Source organism: Thamnophis sirtalis, unplaced genomic scaffold, assembly GCF_051295495.1.
Source record: "Thamnophis sirtalis isolate CommonGarterSnake01/CBP01778 unplaced genomic scaffold, rThaSir2_p1.2 scaffold_13, whole genome shotgun sequence".
NCBI lineage: Eukaryota > Metazoa > Chordata > Lepidosauria > Squamata > Natricidae > Thamnophis > Thamnophis sirtalis.
In genome coordinates, this window is record NW_028261393.1 from 17098268 (window position 1) to 17113810 (window position 15543).

The 15543-nt window shown below is 46.5% G+C and overlaps 1 protein-coding gene across 4 annotated transcripts in view; it reads left to right on the plus strand.

The window, feature by feature from the left end:
• The window catches only part of FGR (FGR proto-oncogene, Src family tyrosine kinase), a 62714-nt gene that overhangs the window by 35328 nt on the left and 11843 nt on the right, over positions 1 to 15543 (plus strand). For 2 of the 4 annotated variants that reach the window (XR_015698379.1, XM_087728095.1), the window contains exons 3-9: positions 471 to 736; positions 1861 to 1963; positions 4693 to 4791; positions 4942 to 5045; positions 6131 to 6280; positions 11132 to 11296; positions 14500 to 14679. Coding sequence is in view for 3 of the 4 variants with exons in the window: in XM_087728095.1 (XP_087584221.1) it covers positions 484 to 736; positions 1861 to 1963; positions 4693 to 4791; positions 4942 to 5045; positions 6131 to 6280; positions 11132 to 11296; positions 14500 to 14679 (1054 nt within the window). In the remaining variant the exon portion in view is untranslated. Of the gene's footprint in view, positions 1 to 470; positions 737 to 1860; positions 1964 to 4692; positions 4792 to 4941; positions 5046 to 6130; positions 6281 to 11131; positions 11297 to 12627; positions 12784 to 14499; positions 14680 to 15543 lie in introns of all 4 variants that reach the window. The other 2 variants (XM_087728097.1, XM_014065557.2) reach the window with 2 other exon arrangements.

Sequence of the window (15543 nt, forward strand, 5' to 3'; positions counted from 1 at the left end):
AACATGCCAGCGGCTGCAGTTCAAAATTGCAAAATGATGTCATCCAAATTTGACTCTAAGGGAGTAATAGCAAAATCTAATATTAGCAGATTCATGGGGGGAAAATGGTTGAAGCAAAATTGTGTTGTAGCAAACTCATAGTGCAAGGAGTGAAGGTAAAGTCTGATTAATACAGCCTATAATTTCGGTTAAACCTAGTATGATATGGAGAACTATCCGTTGCTATTTGCAAACTTTAGTATATGGTGCCACCTGTTGTATGAATCAACTTAGTTGGGGAGCTTATTCAGTAAACGATGGTTAAACAAACCATTCTCTCTCTCTCTCTCTCTCTCTCTCTCTCTCTCTCTCTCTCTCTCTCTCTCTCTCTCTCTCTCTCTCTCTCTCTCTCTCTCTCTCTCTCTCTCTCTCTCTCTCTCCTCTCTCCCTCCCTCCCTCTCCCTCTCCCTCTCCCTCTCCACTTCTGGCAGCTGCTGCCCAGCGATGGGTTGTGTGCAATGCAAGAAAAAGAAGGCGAACCCAACTCCTCCCAACAACAACAACGATGGAGCCAACAACTCACTGCAAAACTCCTGCTACGATCCTAACTCCTCCCAACAGAATCCTCCCAACTTCACACGGATCCCAGATTTCAACAACTTCCCAGGGACCCCAGGACCTTTGACTCCAGCTGGCCCTGGGGTCTCCGGGCTCTACCCAGCACCCTCCATTCACATTCCAGGAATGGGGATCACAGGTCAGTCTTTATACCTGCTAGGGAAAGGATGCTTGGATTCAGATTTTCCTTTCCCCCTCTTTTCTCTCTTTGAGCCCTGGTGGTGCAGTGGTTAGAGTGCAGTACTGCAGGCTACTTCTGCTGCCTGCCGGCTGCCTGCAATTTGGCAGTTTTACTCTCAGCAGGCTGAAGGTTGACTCAGCCTTCCATCCTTCCGAGGTGAGTAAAATGTGTACCCAGATTGTTGGGGGCGAGAGGCTGACTCTGTAAACCGCTTAGGGTGGTGGTGGAAAGCACTGCGAAGCGGTATATAAGTCTAAGTGCTATTGCTGTTGCTATATCAATGATTGTAAATCATAATTTTTCAGTTGGTTTAGAGTTTCAGGATGGTGTTTGATAAGTAAGGCCATCTTTTCAAAATGATTATTTGTTGTCAGTCCAATGAATGAAGGTAGCCAGGAAATGAAGGTAGCCAGGAGGACTATGGAGAAACCTGTAGGCAAAACCAAACATCCCCCAAAACAAGAGCACCCCCTAGGTGCTGTTGTGAAAATAAAATAGCAAGAGCACTTAGACTTATATACCGCTTCACAGGGCTTTACAGCTCTCTCTAAGTCAGTGTTTCTCAACCCTGGCAACTTGAAGATGTCTGGACTTCAACTCCCAGAATTCCCCAGCCAGCGAATGCTGGCTGGGGAATTCTGGGAGTTGAAGTCCAGACATCTTCAAGTTGCCAGGGTTGAGAAACACTGCTCTAAGTGGTTTGCAGGGTCAGCATATTGTTCCCAACAATCTGGGTCCTCATTTTACCCACCTTGGAAGGATGGAAGGCTGATGAGCCTGGTAAGATTTGAACTGCCAAGCTGCTGGCAACAGGCAGTCAGCAGAAGTAGCCGTTGCACCTGACAAATTTGAGAGGAAGAACCACAGAAGGCCATTTGGGCAGAGGAGAACATTTTCATGCCATTGGAAGGCACCGTGACTTTTCGCCATCTCTGTCCTACTATTCCCCCCCCCCCAAAAAAATGGATGCATTGAAGGGTCTTTCAATGGACTCAGTCAGGAGGCCCTCAATGGCAATGCATCTAAGGCTGAGTTCGTCCCGCCCAGCTTCTTTTGGCCCATCTTTCTTTCTCTCTTTGTAGGTGGGGGAGTCACCCTTTTCATTGCCTTGTATGATTACGAAGCCAGAACAGAAGACGATCTGACATTCATCAAGGGGGAGAAATTCCATATCATCAACAACACGTGAGTGTTGGGTTTTGACATGATGGGAAAAACAGGACAGATTCCTTAGCAAAGCTAAAGGGGTATTTATTTTCTGGATGGGGATAACCAAGCAATTGCATTGCTTTCAGTTTCTTCATGGTGGGATACCCGTATATACTCGAGTATAGGCCGACCCGAATATAAGCCGAGGCACCTAATTTTACCACAAAAAACTGGAAAAGTTATTGACTCGAGTATAAGCCTAGGGTGGGAAATGCAGCAGCTACCAGTAAATTTCAAAAATAAAAATAGATACCAATAATGTTTTTGAATATTTATTTCAAAGAAAAACAGTAAACTAGCGGTGTATTCAATGAAATACTTCACTCACCTCATGATGCTGATGTCCCGCTGTGATGATGATGTCCCGTGCAGCCGCGGGAGCGATGTCCCGCCTCCTATGACACACAGCACAGTGATTCCTATCATTGGATCACTGTACCAGAGGAGGTGGGACATCGCTATGTTGCTGCTTGCCATAACAAGGAGGAGGTGGGACATCGTTGCAGAGCGGCAGGAGGGGGAGGAAGGGGAATCGTAAGACAGCCCTGCATTACATTAGAACGTGAGGAGGGGGGATGGTGCGGTGCGCGCTGCGCGGCAAACTGACACAGAGGGAGGGGAAACTCACAGGGGCGCCGGGCCATTCACGAGCATCACCCAGCGGCATGGCCCCGCCCCTTTTTCTCCTCCATTTCGGGCAAATTTTTCATTGACTTGAGTATAAGCCGAGGCGGCTTTTTTCAGCCCAAAAAGTGGGCTGAAAAACTCGGCTTATACTTGAGTATATACGGTATAAATAAAGAAAAAGGAACTCTCTGTCTAAGCTCGGAGGTGAAGTGGCCCGGCCTTTTTTTAACTTCTGTCTGTGGAATTGCACACCTGGGACAGCTGTGGGCTGGGTTTAGCTTGATATGCCTGTGTGTCCATGTGCAATGCAAGCAATGCCATGTGAGTTGCAGGGAAATCTCTGCTCCTCTTTATTTATTTATTTGCCAAGCAGGCTGTCAGCATTCCAGATATCATCGCAGAATTAAATCAGAGTCAAAGGCAAAACTATGCTTAAAGTTCCAATTTAATAAGGCAGGCATGTTGGCATCGTGCTATGGGATCCCAATTCTGGAAGTTACATCAGAATCCCACCCAGTTAAAAGTTCATGATCTTGTCCCCACACCCACAGTCCATCACATGGTCCAATCTTCTTCTTCCACGCTAGCACCTACGCCCAACTGCTTCCGATCAGGTGCAAAGGTTTGGGAGACAAAAGATGACCTTGAGCTTCTAGGAAGGAATTTTTTTATTTTGAAAACAACACATTCTACCCCTTGCTAAATCCCCCCACCCTTAATGAGAGTGTGGCAGGCCAGAGATTCTTAAAGGAACCGCTGCAGGCCTGACACATGTATAAGATAACAGATATAAGTGAAAACCGTGACCCGTCAAAACCGCGGTCCACTAAAGCGCGCCCGATTAAAGCACGTACGTGACGTCATCAGCAGCGCGACAAATAAAATTAAAATTAAATTAAAGCAAGCCGATTCACATAAAGGTAAGGGTTAGGTTTAGGGTTAGGGTTAGGGTTAGGTTAAGGGTTAGCGTTAGGTTTAGCGTTAGGTTAAGGGTTAGGTTTAGGGTTAGGGTTAGGGTTAAGCTTAGGGTTAGGTTTAGGGTTAGGTTTGGGGGGGGCTAGGTTTAGATTTAAGCGTTAATTTTAAGTTTACCGCTCACAGCGTGCTGTTTTCGTCGCGCTGTGATGACGTCACGTACGTGCTTTCATCGAGCGCGCTTTAGTCTACCGCGGTTTTGTGGTGGAACCAGTAAAAACATGATTATGAATGCAGGAAATGGATACGAATAAATGGGGACGTTAGGACAGGGATGGTAGGCACGCTGGTGTGCTTATGCATGCCCCTTACAGACCTTTTAGGAATGGGGTGAGGTCAACAGTAGACAGTCTAAGGTTTAAGTTGTGGGGGTTTGGGGAAGAAACCATTCAGTCAAGTAACACATTCCAGGCGTTGACCACTCTGTTGCTGATGTCGTATTTTCTGCAATCGAGTTTGGCGCGGTTTACCTTGAGTTTGTATCGATTGTTTGCCCACGTATTATTGCAGTTGAAGCTGAGGTAGTCATTGACGTTGTAGGGGATAATTTTATGTACTACGCTTAGGTCAGACCAAAGGTGGCGCAGTTCTAAGTTGTCTAAGCCCAAAATTTCAAGCCTGGTGGTATAAGGGATTTTATTGCAAGCGGAGGAGTGGAGGATTCTTCTCCTAAAATATCTCTAGACTCCCTCAATTGTATTAATGTCTGATATGTGGTGCAGGTTCCAGACAGATGAGCTGTATTCGGGAATTGGTCTAGCAAATGTTTTGTATGCTCTGGTTAGCAGTACAATATTTACCTGAGAAGAAGCTACGCAAGATTAGGTTAACAATCTTCCTTGCACAGATTTCACTGTTGATGCAGAGCATGCTGTGGGTGTGAAAAGAAGACAGAGACCCCAAGGGATGTGGGCCAATTAGTCCAATATGGTCCACTCTTGGCTGACAATCATACAATAAAAGATTGATTTGTTCTTCAACAGCTGCTTTTCATTTCTTTTGACTGAATTGCTCTCTGGATTCTGTGCCCTTTGGCTGGTGAAATTCCAAGCAGGGGGTCACTGATGTTGTGTTCCCCCCCACTCTTTTTTCTTTTGCTACAGAGAGGGTGACTGGTGGGAAGCACGCTCCCTGACCACGGGAGCCACCGGCTACATCCCCAGCAATTACGTGGCTCCTGTGGACTCGATCCAAGCAGAAGAGTAAGCACAGGGGGCAGGAAGCGGGTTGGAGGGACGTTGAGTGAAATCTGGCAGATGTACTGCATGCAGGCTGGGGGATTCTAGGAATTGAAGTCCACATGCCTTAAAGTTGAGAAACGCTGACCCAGAGCTTCCCTTCTTCCTTCCCAGGTGGTACTTCGGGAAGATTGGCCGGAAGGATGCTGAGAGGCAGCTGTTGTGCCATGGCAACCCCCGGGGGACTTTCCTCATCCGCGAGAGCGAAACCACCAAAGGTACCACTGGGGTGTCAACCTGTTTCTCTTGCCTTTGGCAAGCCATTGGAGGACAGAACCATGTGCGGTGCTTCCAGGGGTGAAATTCCAAATCTTTCCCTACTGATTCTGTGGGTGTTTCTTGGTGGGGGAGAGGGTGTCATGTGACTGGGTGCCCATGGCCAACTTTTTTTTTACTTTTAAAGCATTTTTTTAACTACCTCCCGAAAAAATGCTAAAAAAAGTTTTTAAAAAGTTCCAACCATCAGCTATGCGACAATCAGCTGTACCGCGTGAGGTTCCCACTGTTTTCACCTAATTAAAAGTTTTTCCCCTTCCCCAAACAGTGAGTCACATGGTCCAATCAAGGGGCCATCTGGTTGCCGGCTAAACGTCACTCTTCCTCTCTCTCTGACCAGGTGTGAGAATGTCCTTGGTTCACAGGAGAAGGTGTTGTGTCTGATGTGTCAATCAGGGCTGAGGATGATTCCAATTGGCTGAGTAATGGGGAGTGTTCAGGCGGGAAAAGTTCGTGTTCTCATTGGTTGCCGGTTTGACAGGAGTTGTATAAATAGCTGTCAAACTGGAGAATTCTGTTTTTTAGTTCATTCTAGTTCAACAGTTGTTGAATTGATCACTTGCCTCAGTCAGTTATTCCTCTGCTGGGAATACACAAAAGAAAGTATTTTGCTTTGGCTACAAACCCCCAGCTATCTGTATTCCCCCTTCCCTATCCCTCAGCTCCAGTGGTAACACCGAAGCTTCAAAATGGCTTCTGTCAGGTCAGCTTCAGGGTTGACAAAAGGAACAGCTTTTTTGGGTTAATTATAAGCCTATATCAGACCGAAGGGCACATGAGTGACTTCCAAGATTCTCTAAAATGTTGTCATCTTTGCTATATCACCATCTGTATTCTATTAACTGAGGTCCTCATTTGGGGAGGCGAGGAAGATGTTGACCATCCCAGTAAGTTTAAACTACAATCCCCAGCATGCCGTGCGGTTGGCCTCTCTAGCTGAAGCTTCTGAGAATTGGCGTTCAGTAATGATGCCAAAGTCAGGTTGCTTCCACCCAACCCACTTCTGCTTCCCATCTCCTTTTCCTAGGTGCCTACTCATTATCTATCCGGGATTGGGATGAGACGAAGGGAGACCACGTCAAGCATTACAAGATCCGGAAGCTGGACAGTGGTGGCTATTACATCACTACCCGGACCCAGTTTGAGACTGTGCAACATCTGGTGCAGCATTACAGAGGTAAAGAGCGATGGATCCAAAAGAGGGGCAAATGTTAAGGTTGGTATGAGGAAGATCAACATTTCAGCCTCTTAAGGTTATTCTGATAAGGAAACAGAGTCCACAAAAAGACTAGAACTAAGCTTTTTAGGACACACGGTGGCTCAGTGGCTAAGACGCTGAGCTTTTATTGATCAGAAGGTCAGCAGTTCAGCGGTTCGAATGCCTAGCGCCGCTTAACGGAGTGAGCTCCTGTTACTTGTCCCAGCTTCTGCCAACCTAGCAGTTCGAAAGCAATAGCAATAGCAATAGCAATAACAGTAGACTTATATACCGCTTCATAGGCCTTTCAGGCCTCTCTAAGCGGTTTACAGAGTCAGCATATTGCCCCCAACAACAATCCGGGTCCTCATTTTACCCACCTCGGAAGGATGGAAGGCTGAGTCAACCCTGAGCCGGTGAGATTTGAACCGCTGAACTGCTGATCTAGCAGTCAGCCTGCAGTGCTGCATTTAACCACGTAAAAATGCAAGTAGAAAAATAGGAACCACCTTTGGTGGGAAGGGAACAGCATTCCGTGCACCTTCGGCATTTAGTCATGCCGGCCACATGATCACGGAGACGTCTTCGGACAGTGCTGGCTCTTTGGCTTTGAAATGGAGATGAGCACCATCCCCTAGAGACGGAAGCAACTAGCACGCATATGCGGGGGAACCTTTAGTTTCAGTTTCAGTTTAATAAAATGTGTATGCCGTCCACTCCCATTGGGACTCTGGGCGGCTCACAAGCAAGATAAAAGCATTTTAAAAGTTTAAGAAAAGATACAATTATTAAAATTAATACACCATCCATTCAGTCAAGTGGGGCTGGATATTAATCAACAGCCCCAGGCCTGCCGGAACAGCCAGGTCTTGGTCGCTTTACGGAAGGCTGGGAGAGTGGTAAGGGTCCGGATCTCTACGGGTAGATGCAGCTACAGAGAAGGCCCTCCCTCGGGGAGCCGCCAGCCGGCATTGTCCAGTTGACGGCACCCGGAGGAGGCCCAACCGGTGCGATCTTTACTGTTACCTTTAAGCTTTATCAACATAGGCAATAAAAACAGATCTTGAAAGTCTGGTTATGTTTTTCCTCTCCTTCTTCTTTTACTCTAATGCAGTGTTTCTCAACCTTGCTGACTGGAGAATTCTGGGAGTTGAAGTCCACACATCTTGAAGCCACCAGGGTTGAGAAACACAGCTCTAATGAGTCAGGGGAAAGTTCAGCCTGAACATCTTCCTAATCTCAAGGGATTCTTTCAGGCTTTTTTTTTGTAACAGCTTCTGAATATTTTTTCCCCAAGGCCATCTCCATGGCTCTTTACAGCAAGAGACTGGCAGGAGAATGGTGGAAGATCAGGTGCCAATTCCTGCATTTTGGGGGGTCCTTGGGATATTTTGAAGCTGGTTGTGGAGGGTTATTTTATTTTTTTAAATGCTAGGACTCGTCTTTTCAGGAGCCCCTTGTCTCTGCCTTCAAGATTGTTAGGGCTGCCGTATCGTGATTCAGGGATAAATCTAGCAGACAAGTTGCACAATATCCTAGCTGTTTTGGCTAGCCAAAGATTCAGGCCTTGTGCAGCCATCAGGACCCAGTTCTAGTAGAGTGAATCCCAAAGGTACTTTTTCAGAAGGCCAATTGGACTTTCTGGTTTTTAGAATGGAATGGAATGGAATAGAGTAGAATAACAGAGTTGGAAGGGACCTTGGAGGTCTTCTAGTCCAATCCCCTACAGGAAACCCTACACCACTTCAGACAAATGGTTATCCAACATCTTAAAAACTTCCAGTGTTGGAGCATTCACAACTTCTGGAGGCAAGTTGTTCCATTGATTAATTGTTTTGTTCAGGAAATTTCTCCTCAGTTCTAAGTTGCTTCTCTCCTTGATTAGTTTTTACCCATTGCTTCTTGTCTGCCCTCAGGTGCTTTGGAGAATAGCTTGACTCCCTCTTCTTTGTGGCAACCCCTGAGATATTGGAAGACTGCTATCATGTCTCCCCTAGACCTTCTTTTCATTAAACTAGATGTACCCAGTTCCTGCAACCGTTCTTCGTATGTTTTAGCCTCCCTAATCATCTTTGTTTCTTTGAAGACGTTTAGTTTCTCATCCAAGAAGCTTCTCCTACTCTGACTGGATGTTGGGGAATGGAAGGATTTATACTCCTTGCAGACAGCTGGTCATTTGCCTTATTTTAGTGAATGGAGTCCTGAGAATGCAAGATACAAGAATGCAAATGACCAGCTGTCTGCAAGGAATATAAATCCTTCCATTCCCCACCACCATCAATACCAATAGCTGAAGAAGCTTCTTGGGTAAAGGAACAAAACATTTTCAAAGAAGAACCAGAAAGTCCAGTTGCCTTCTGAAAAAGCATGCTTGGGACAACAATGACCTGGATGACTGAGAATCTCACAGTAGAGTGAATGTTTTTTTAAAATGGATTCAGGGAAGGCTACAGTTCCAACCATCTTTTCTGTTGTAGTTTTGACCTGGATTTAGCCAGGGTTCCATGGCTAGTAAACAAACACAGGTAGTCCTTGACTTACAACCATTTGTTCCAAGTTATAATGGTTGCTGAATGAATGGTGGTTACAGACAGTTCTCAGAATTCTGTCTGTCCCAGTGTCCCAATGATCTGGATGCTTGGCAACCAATTCACATTTATGACTGGTTGCCAAGCATCCCATATTTATATGTTTGCTGTTTGCAGCTTTTCCTGCTGCCTTCCCCAGAAAGTCAGTGGGAAAACTGAAGGGAGGAGGTTGCAAGTTGCCTGGGTAAATATTTTTCCATTGCACAACCTCCTTCAGCCCTCTATGCTTATGATACACCTGTCACTCATGCACCCTCCCTTCTGCCCCACCCCACACACTCTCCCCAACCCCCTTGCATTCTCATACATCCCTTCCTCTGTCCTCCACTTACCTGCCTGCTGGCCTGGGACTTCAACTTCCTGCTGGCTTCCCCACTGATTTTGATTGCAGGAAGCCAGCAGGAAATTGCCTTGCCTAATACCGAGGGAATTCAGTTAATGACAGCAAGCGGGACTAGAGGAATTGCTGTTGCTAAGCAATGCTTCCACACTTTATTAATTGCATCACTTAGAGATGGAAATTCCAGTCCCAACTGCCATCCTAAGTCGAGGACTACCTGTAACAAATCACGTCTCTCAAATAAAAAAACAAAAAGGGGCAAAATAGTAATTGACGGATGTCTCTTTTGAAGTACCCGAGGCTACCAGCTGTGAGATCTGCTCCTGAATTTTGCATGCAGAGATTTGCAAAGGTCAAACTCCCCATTTTGGCACTGCGTTGAAAATTCTGTAGGTTTCCTGGTTTATCTCCTGTCTTCCTTTCCAAAGGGGAAGAGAAGATGGGGAATAATTAATCAGCAAGTGGAATGAAAAGGTGCCAGACGAAGTAGCAAGCTCAACGAAAAGCCAATCGGCAGCATTTGGTGTTTACCCAAAGTGAGGATATTTGAGACATTCTCCAGAGTTCCTGTTGTGCGATGAAACAGCAACAGATTTTTTGATCCCAACTCCAAAAGAGGGTTTAACACAAAGTGGCTCTGCTAAAAGCTTTGATTAGAATGGTTAGGAAACCACAACTTTTCTCAGCTTCCAATTATGGCTCCATCCCTCTTTTTCAAAAAGAAAAAAGTTTTAAAGCAAAATAATATTTATGGAGATGGTCTATCCGTGATGCGGTGATGGCCCTTGCACTGTCCCAACTCGTTACACTAAGTAACTTTTAAGATTCCTTCCTATTCCACCATTTTCTATGTGCCATGGCGGCGCAGTGGTTAGAATGCAGTATTGCAGGCAAACTCTACCCAATGCCAGGAGTTTGATCCTGACCCACTCAAGCCTTCCATCCTTCTAAGGTCGGTAAAATGAGGACCCAAATTATTGGGGGCAATATGCTGACTCTGTAAACCGCTTAGGGAAGGCTATAAATATTGTGGCCTGCCAGCAGACCTGGCAATAGATTCGGACAGTGAGGAGGTTGGGGAGGAACATGGGCCAGTCCTGGAGTCTGGGGAAGGCTCTGTGAGGGCTCTGTGTCTGAGGCAGAGAGGGGGCCAGGGCCGTAAGCCAGTTATCAGCTGCCTTCAGAGTCAGACATCAGTGAGGCAGATGAACAGCTGGAGCCTGTTCCCAGGGTACGCATGCGCAGAGTTGCCAGACGAAGGGAACAGCTAAGGAACAAGGGCCAACTTGGGAGTATGGCCACAGGTGGATGATGATTGGCCCCTTCCAGAGGAAATAAAAGAGGAGGGAAGTTGGCTTAATTGGTTCATGACTCTCTAAGACTCTTTGCCAAATTCTGCAGATATCAGCTTGGCAGCTCTCCAAGCCAGATAAGGTCTGTGACTGTAAATCCTCCCTTGAAAGACTTCGCTGGGTGTGAATGAGAAAAATTCACAATAAATTAATAAAAGGGTTTTTTGTCGGGACCATGCTCTTGGGAAGCCTAGGTCAGAACAATAAAGCACCATGAAACGGTATGTAAATCAAAGTATATAAGTGCTATTGCTATGACTTTCCTAGAACTGGGAAGAGGTGGGGGAAATGGGAAACCTAAAAACTGCAGCTGTTTTATCAACCCTCCAACAGATGTGTAATGAGGCTCCAGCCTCCTGCTGCCTTCTGCAAGGACTCGTGACTCTCTGTGGGCTGTGGATTGAGTGGAACAGGATTTCCCTCTTGTTCCTTTCCAGCTCGCCCTCATCTTACCACCCTCTGTTTCTCTCTCTTTTCCTCCCTGCTTCCGTGATGTGTCTCTTGCTCTTCTGCCCCTTCCCCCATTGGTTTTGGGGCCTTCTTTTGCAAGAGAGAGCCGCAGGATTGTGCTGCCGCCTGGCCGTGCCGTGCCCTAAGGGGATGCCCAAATTGGCAGACCTGTCCGTCAAAACCAAAGACGTCTGGGAGATTCCTCGCGAATCGCTGCAGCTCATCAAGAAACTGGGCAATGGGCAATTCGGGGAAGTGTGGATGGGTAAACGACCAACCATTGGGAGGCTGGATGGAAGAGAGGAGGAAGAGAAGGAGCTTGGGCAGGTCCCGGGCACTCAAGAAGTGGGCTTGGCAGGGGTGGGGAAAGATGGCTGCGTTTCTTTCACTCTGGCAAAGTCAGCTGGGCAGGCGGACTGCAGAGAAGCAGCAGGATGAATTATAGGAAGTCCTCCACACCAGGGATCTCCAACCATGGAAATTTTAAGACTTGTGGACTTCAACTCCCAGAATTGAGAGTTGCAGTCCCCAAGTCTTAAAGTTGTCAAGGTTGGAGACCCCTGCTCCATACAACAATGGAACTCGCTGCCACAAGAGGTAGGGAGGCCTGCCAACTTGGAAGCCTTTCAAAGAGAGCTTGATAAATCCACGGTGGAAAGAGCTGAACAGTGTTTATGGATCCTGGCTTTCTTTCTAATCTCCAGCACAGGAGGGAGCACATGGCTCTGATTACCAGAGGGGAGAGCATTATTATAACCATGTGCTCCTTGTGGCTTTCTAAACCTGTGGCATCTGGATGGCTTCTCCAGTAAGAAGAGAAGGTAGAATTTGATAGGGGTTTGGCCTGAGTCTGCTTAAGAGTCTTGGAAGACAATGTGGAAGTGGCCCAGACGATGATCTTAAGTTAGACTGGCCTGTGTGACCAGAGGACGTTTTGCCCCAAATTTTTGATGCTACCATGTTAGATGTCAGGGTTCCAAATAGCATCCAAAAGTAAATCAGAGTCCAAGGCAAAGTATTGATCAAAGTTCCAATTTATTAAGAGAGCCATGTTGGCACATCTGGGAAAACCCGAATCTGAAAGCTTCCCAGTTTCCCCCACCCAGTTAAAAATTCAAGATCTCCCTCCCTCCCCGCACACAAGTCCATCACATGGTCCAATCTCCCACTGCCATGCTGGCAGTTCCATCCGTAATAGAAAGTGTGGCAGGCCAAAGATCCAGAAGAAAAGATGGCTACATTAGATCTGTATTCTGGAAAGGATTTGGAAAATAGCCTTCATTTGATTTCAGTAATTGAGTCTAAAGATGGCCAGGATACAGAGTGGAGACTTCAGCTGCATGCCCCAAATTCTCTGCTCAGCATTTGCAGCCAAAGTGCAGGAAATGCAGTGTGGTCCTCGAGGCTTTCAAAGTAAGCCGAGGGCGCCACCTGGTGGTTGAAAGCAATATTGTCGCCTGTGCTCTGCTCCTTTCTCACCCTCCGCTCTGAAGTCCATCCTCCGCCCCTGGGTGCGTGCATGCTCCATTCATCATTCTGCTTTCCCATCTCACTCCATCCCATTCTTTCCACCCTCCCTCATTCCACCCCTTACAGAATACAATGACGGTCTCTGCTACCTCCTAACCAAAATCTGTCCCACCCTGAGGCCCCAGACTTTGGGACTGTCTAAAGATGCGTGGGAGATCGGGCGCACGTCCATCCACTTTGACAAGAAGCTGGGCATGGGCTGTTTCGGAGATGTGTGGATGGGTAAGGCAAAGGGCCAGGGTTTCTTTTTTCTTTTTTAGGGGGCACACATGGGCGAGGTGGGCAGCCTCCCCTGGAGAAAGGCTCCTTTTAGGTTCAGACTAGACTTGAAGATCAAAATATGAATCTTAACCTCTCTGTTTCGAAACCAAGGGTTTTTTTTAATTTTTGTTACGTATTTTTACTTCTTTTGTAAACAAAATGTTGGCTGGGTTTTCCCCTTTTACATCTTCTCTAATGCATAGTTCATTTCACATCCTATTTTCCATTTCAAATTTCAGTCACCTTATTTTCTTTCCATATTTTCCAATTTCACTTTAGTTTCTTCTTAACATACAAACTCATGATTTGCTCCCCCAAGTTAATCAAATTTAACATTTCATTTCCATCCATTATTCTGTTTTACTATCAATGACACATATCCTCAAATTTAATTTTGCATAGTAAACATTTCACTTAGTTAATTATCCACAATTAATAGTATCGATCTGATTCCTTCACATCACATTAACTATATTACCGTATTTCATTCTATTCTACTAGTAAATCCTTTTCCTTCTTTCCTCCTTTCAACCACTTTCTCTTAGTCTCTCAGGAACTCCACTTCTCTTATATTTTCTTCTTTCCACCTCTCTGTTTCATTCAGGGGAAGACGCTAGAGCTGTGTTGCGCATTGGGTTCAGTTCCAAGAAGGTGTGTTAGTGAAGCATCCCCCAACCTTTCGGGCACCAGGGACCAATTGAGCAGAGAGAGGTTTTTCCACATTAATTCAGGGTAGTCCTCGACTTACAACAGTTTGTTTAGTGACCATTCAAAGTTACAACAGCACTGAAGAAAGTGACTTATAGCCGTTTTTCACAGTTATGGCCTATGCAGAATCTCCATGGCCATGGGATCAAGATTCAAATGCTTGGCAAGTGACTCCTATTTATGACGGTTGCATGGTCCCAGGATCACATGATCCCCTTTTGTGAAACAAAACAAAGTCAATGGGGAAGCCAGGTTCACTTAACAACTGTGTTGCTAACGTAACAAGTGCAATGATTCACTTAACAACTGTAGCAAGAAAAGTCGTGAAATGGAGCAAATTCACTTAGCAAATGTTTTTGAGCTCAGTTGTGGTTGTAACTCGAGGACTACCTGTAGTCAGGGCAACTAGATGAAGCTGAGCATTTACTGGCCGGATGCCCTTCCTGACACCACCCAAAGTTAGCAGCAGATATTTTTTTTCTTCAGATTCCAGGAGAGAAATATCTGCCGCTACTTAGGATTGAACTCTCAACCTTCCAAGTGGGAAGCAAGTGTCTTCACCTCTAGGCCACCCCATAGCCAAGGAAGTGTAAGCTATGGGAAATGACTCCTTTTGAACGGAAGTCCTCAGTGTGGAGGCATTCCTGTCCCATCATTTCTTCTTCCTCATCTCATTTTTGTTATCGTTCATCTCATGCCAGTTGTCCGGGTCAGCCGTCCCTGACTTTGTGCTCCCGAGATGATGGGCGGGAATTCCAAGAATCATGGGCTCAGCTTAGACCTGCTGGCTAGAGATTCTAGGGATTGGCGTCCCAATGCATCTGGAGGGCCCTGGGTTGGAGGACGCTGAACTGGGACTTCTTCCAGCCTTGTCCATTTCCATAACATTGGGGTGAGGGAGGCCTCGGGTTCTGGGGCCTGACGGTGTCTGACTTTGGTGACCCTGACGCTGGTTCTTGCTGGTTCCAGGCACTTGGAACGGCACCACCAAAGTTGCAGTGAAGACGCTGAAACCTGGAACCATGTCTCCAGAAGCTTTCCTGGAGGAAGCCCAGATCATGAAGCGCTTACGACATGACAAACTGGTGCAACTGTATGCTGTGGTATCAGAAGAGCCCATTTACATTGTGACTGAGTTCATGAGCCAAGGTTAGATAAACTGCCTCCAGCGACCCCCTCTAGATGGGCGGGTGGCAAAGTGGCTCTGCGAATTGGGTGAAGTAGGAACTGTTGAGGACCCGGTGGCTCAGTGGACAAGATGCTGAGCTTGTCGATCAGAAAGGTCGGCAGTTTGGTGGTTCGAATCCCTAGAACTGCATAACGGAGTGAGGTCTTGTTACCTGTCCCAGCTTCTGCCAACCTAGCTGTTTGAAAGCATGTAGAAGTGCAAGAAGAAAAATAGGGGCCACCTTTGGTGGGAAGGTAATAGCATTCTGTACGCCTTCGGCATTGAGTCATGCCAGCCATATGACCACGGAGACATCTTCAGACAGTGCTGGCTCTTTGGCTTTGAAATGGAGATGAGCACCGCCCCCTAGAGTCAGGAACGACTAGCACATGTGTGCGAGGGGAACCTTTAACTTTAGGAAGTGTTGATTCAATTGAACCATCAAGTATGTTTTGAGTCACTTCAGAAATTTTGATGGCTTGAATTGGCTCACGCCAAATTGTCCGAACTGAACACCTTCTTCTTAGATGTGCACATTCAGCAACAAGAGTTGTCCAAATGAGAGTCAATTTAGGGAGCCTTGTTTCAAGAAAAAGGACTGAATTGACTCCAAAATGAATATCCATCCTGGGCTACCAAAATGATACCTGAGCTCGTGGGGTTAGGATCATAAAGATGCCCAGGGTTCAGACAGTTGACTCAGAATGAAGGCCCATGTGTCTGTCCGCTGACATTAAGCAGACCTAAAAAGCAGGGGTGGGCTGCTGGGGGTTTGCAGGGATTCAGTGCAGTTCGGAGAACCCCCAAATCCCACTCCTGGCTGGCCCTGCCCACCCCTCCCCTCC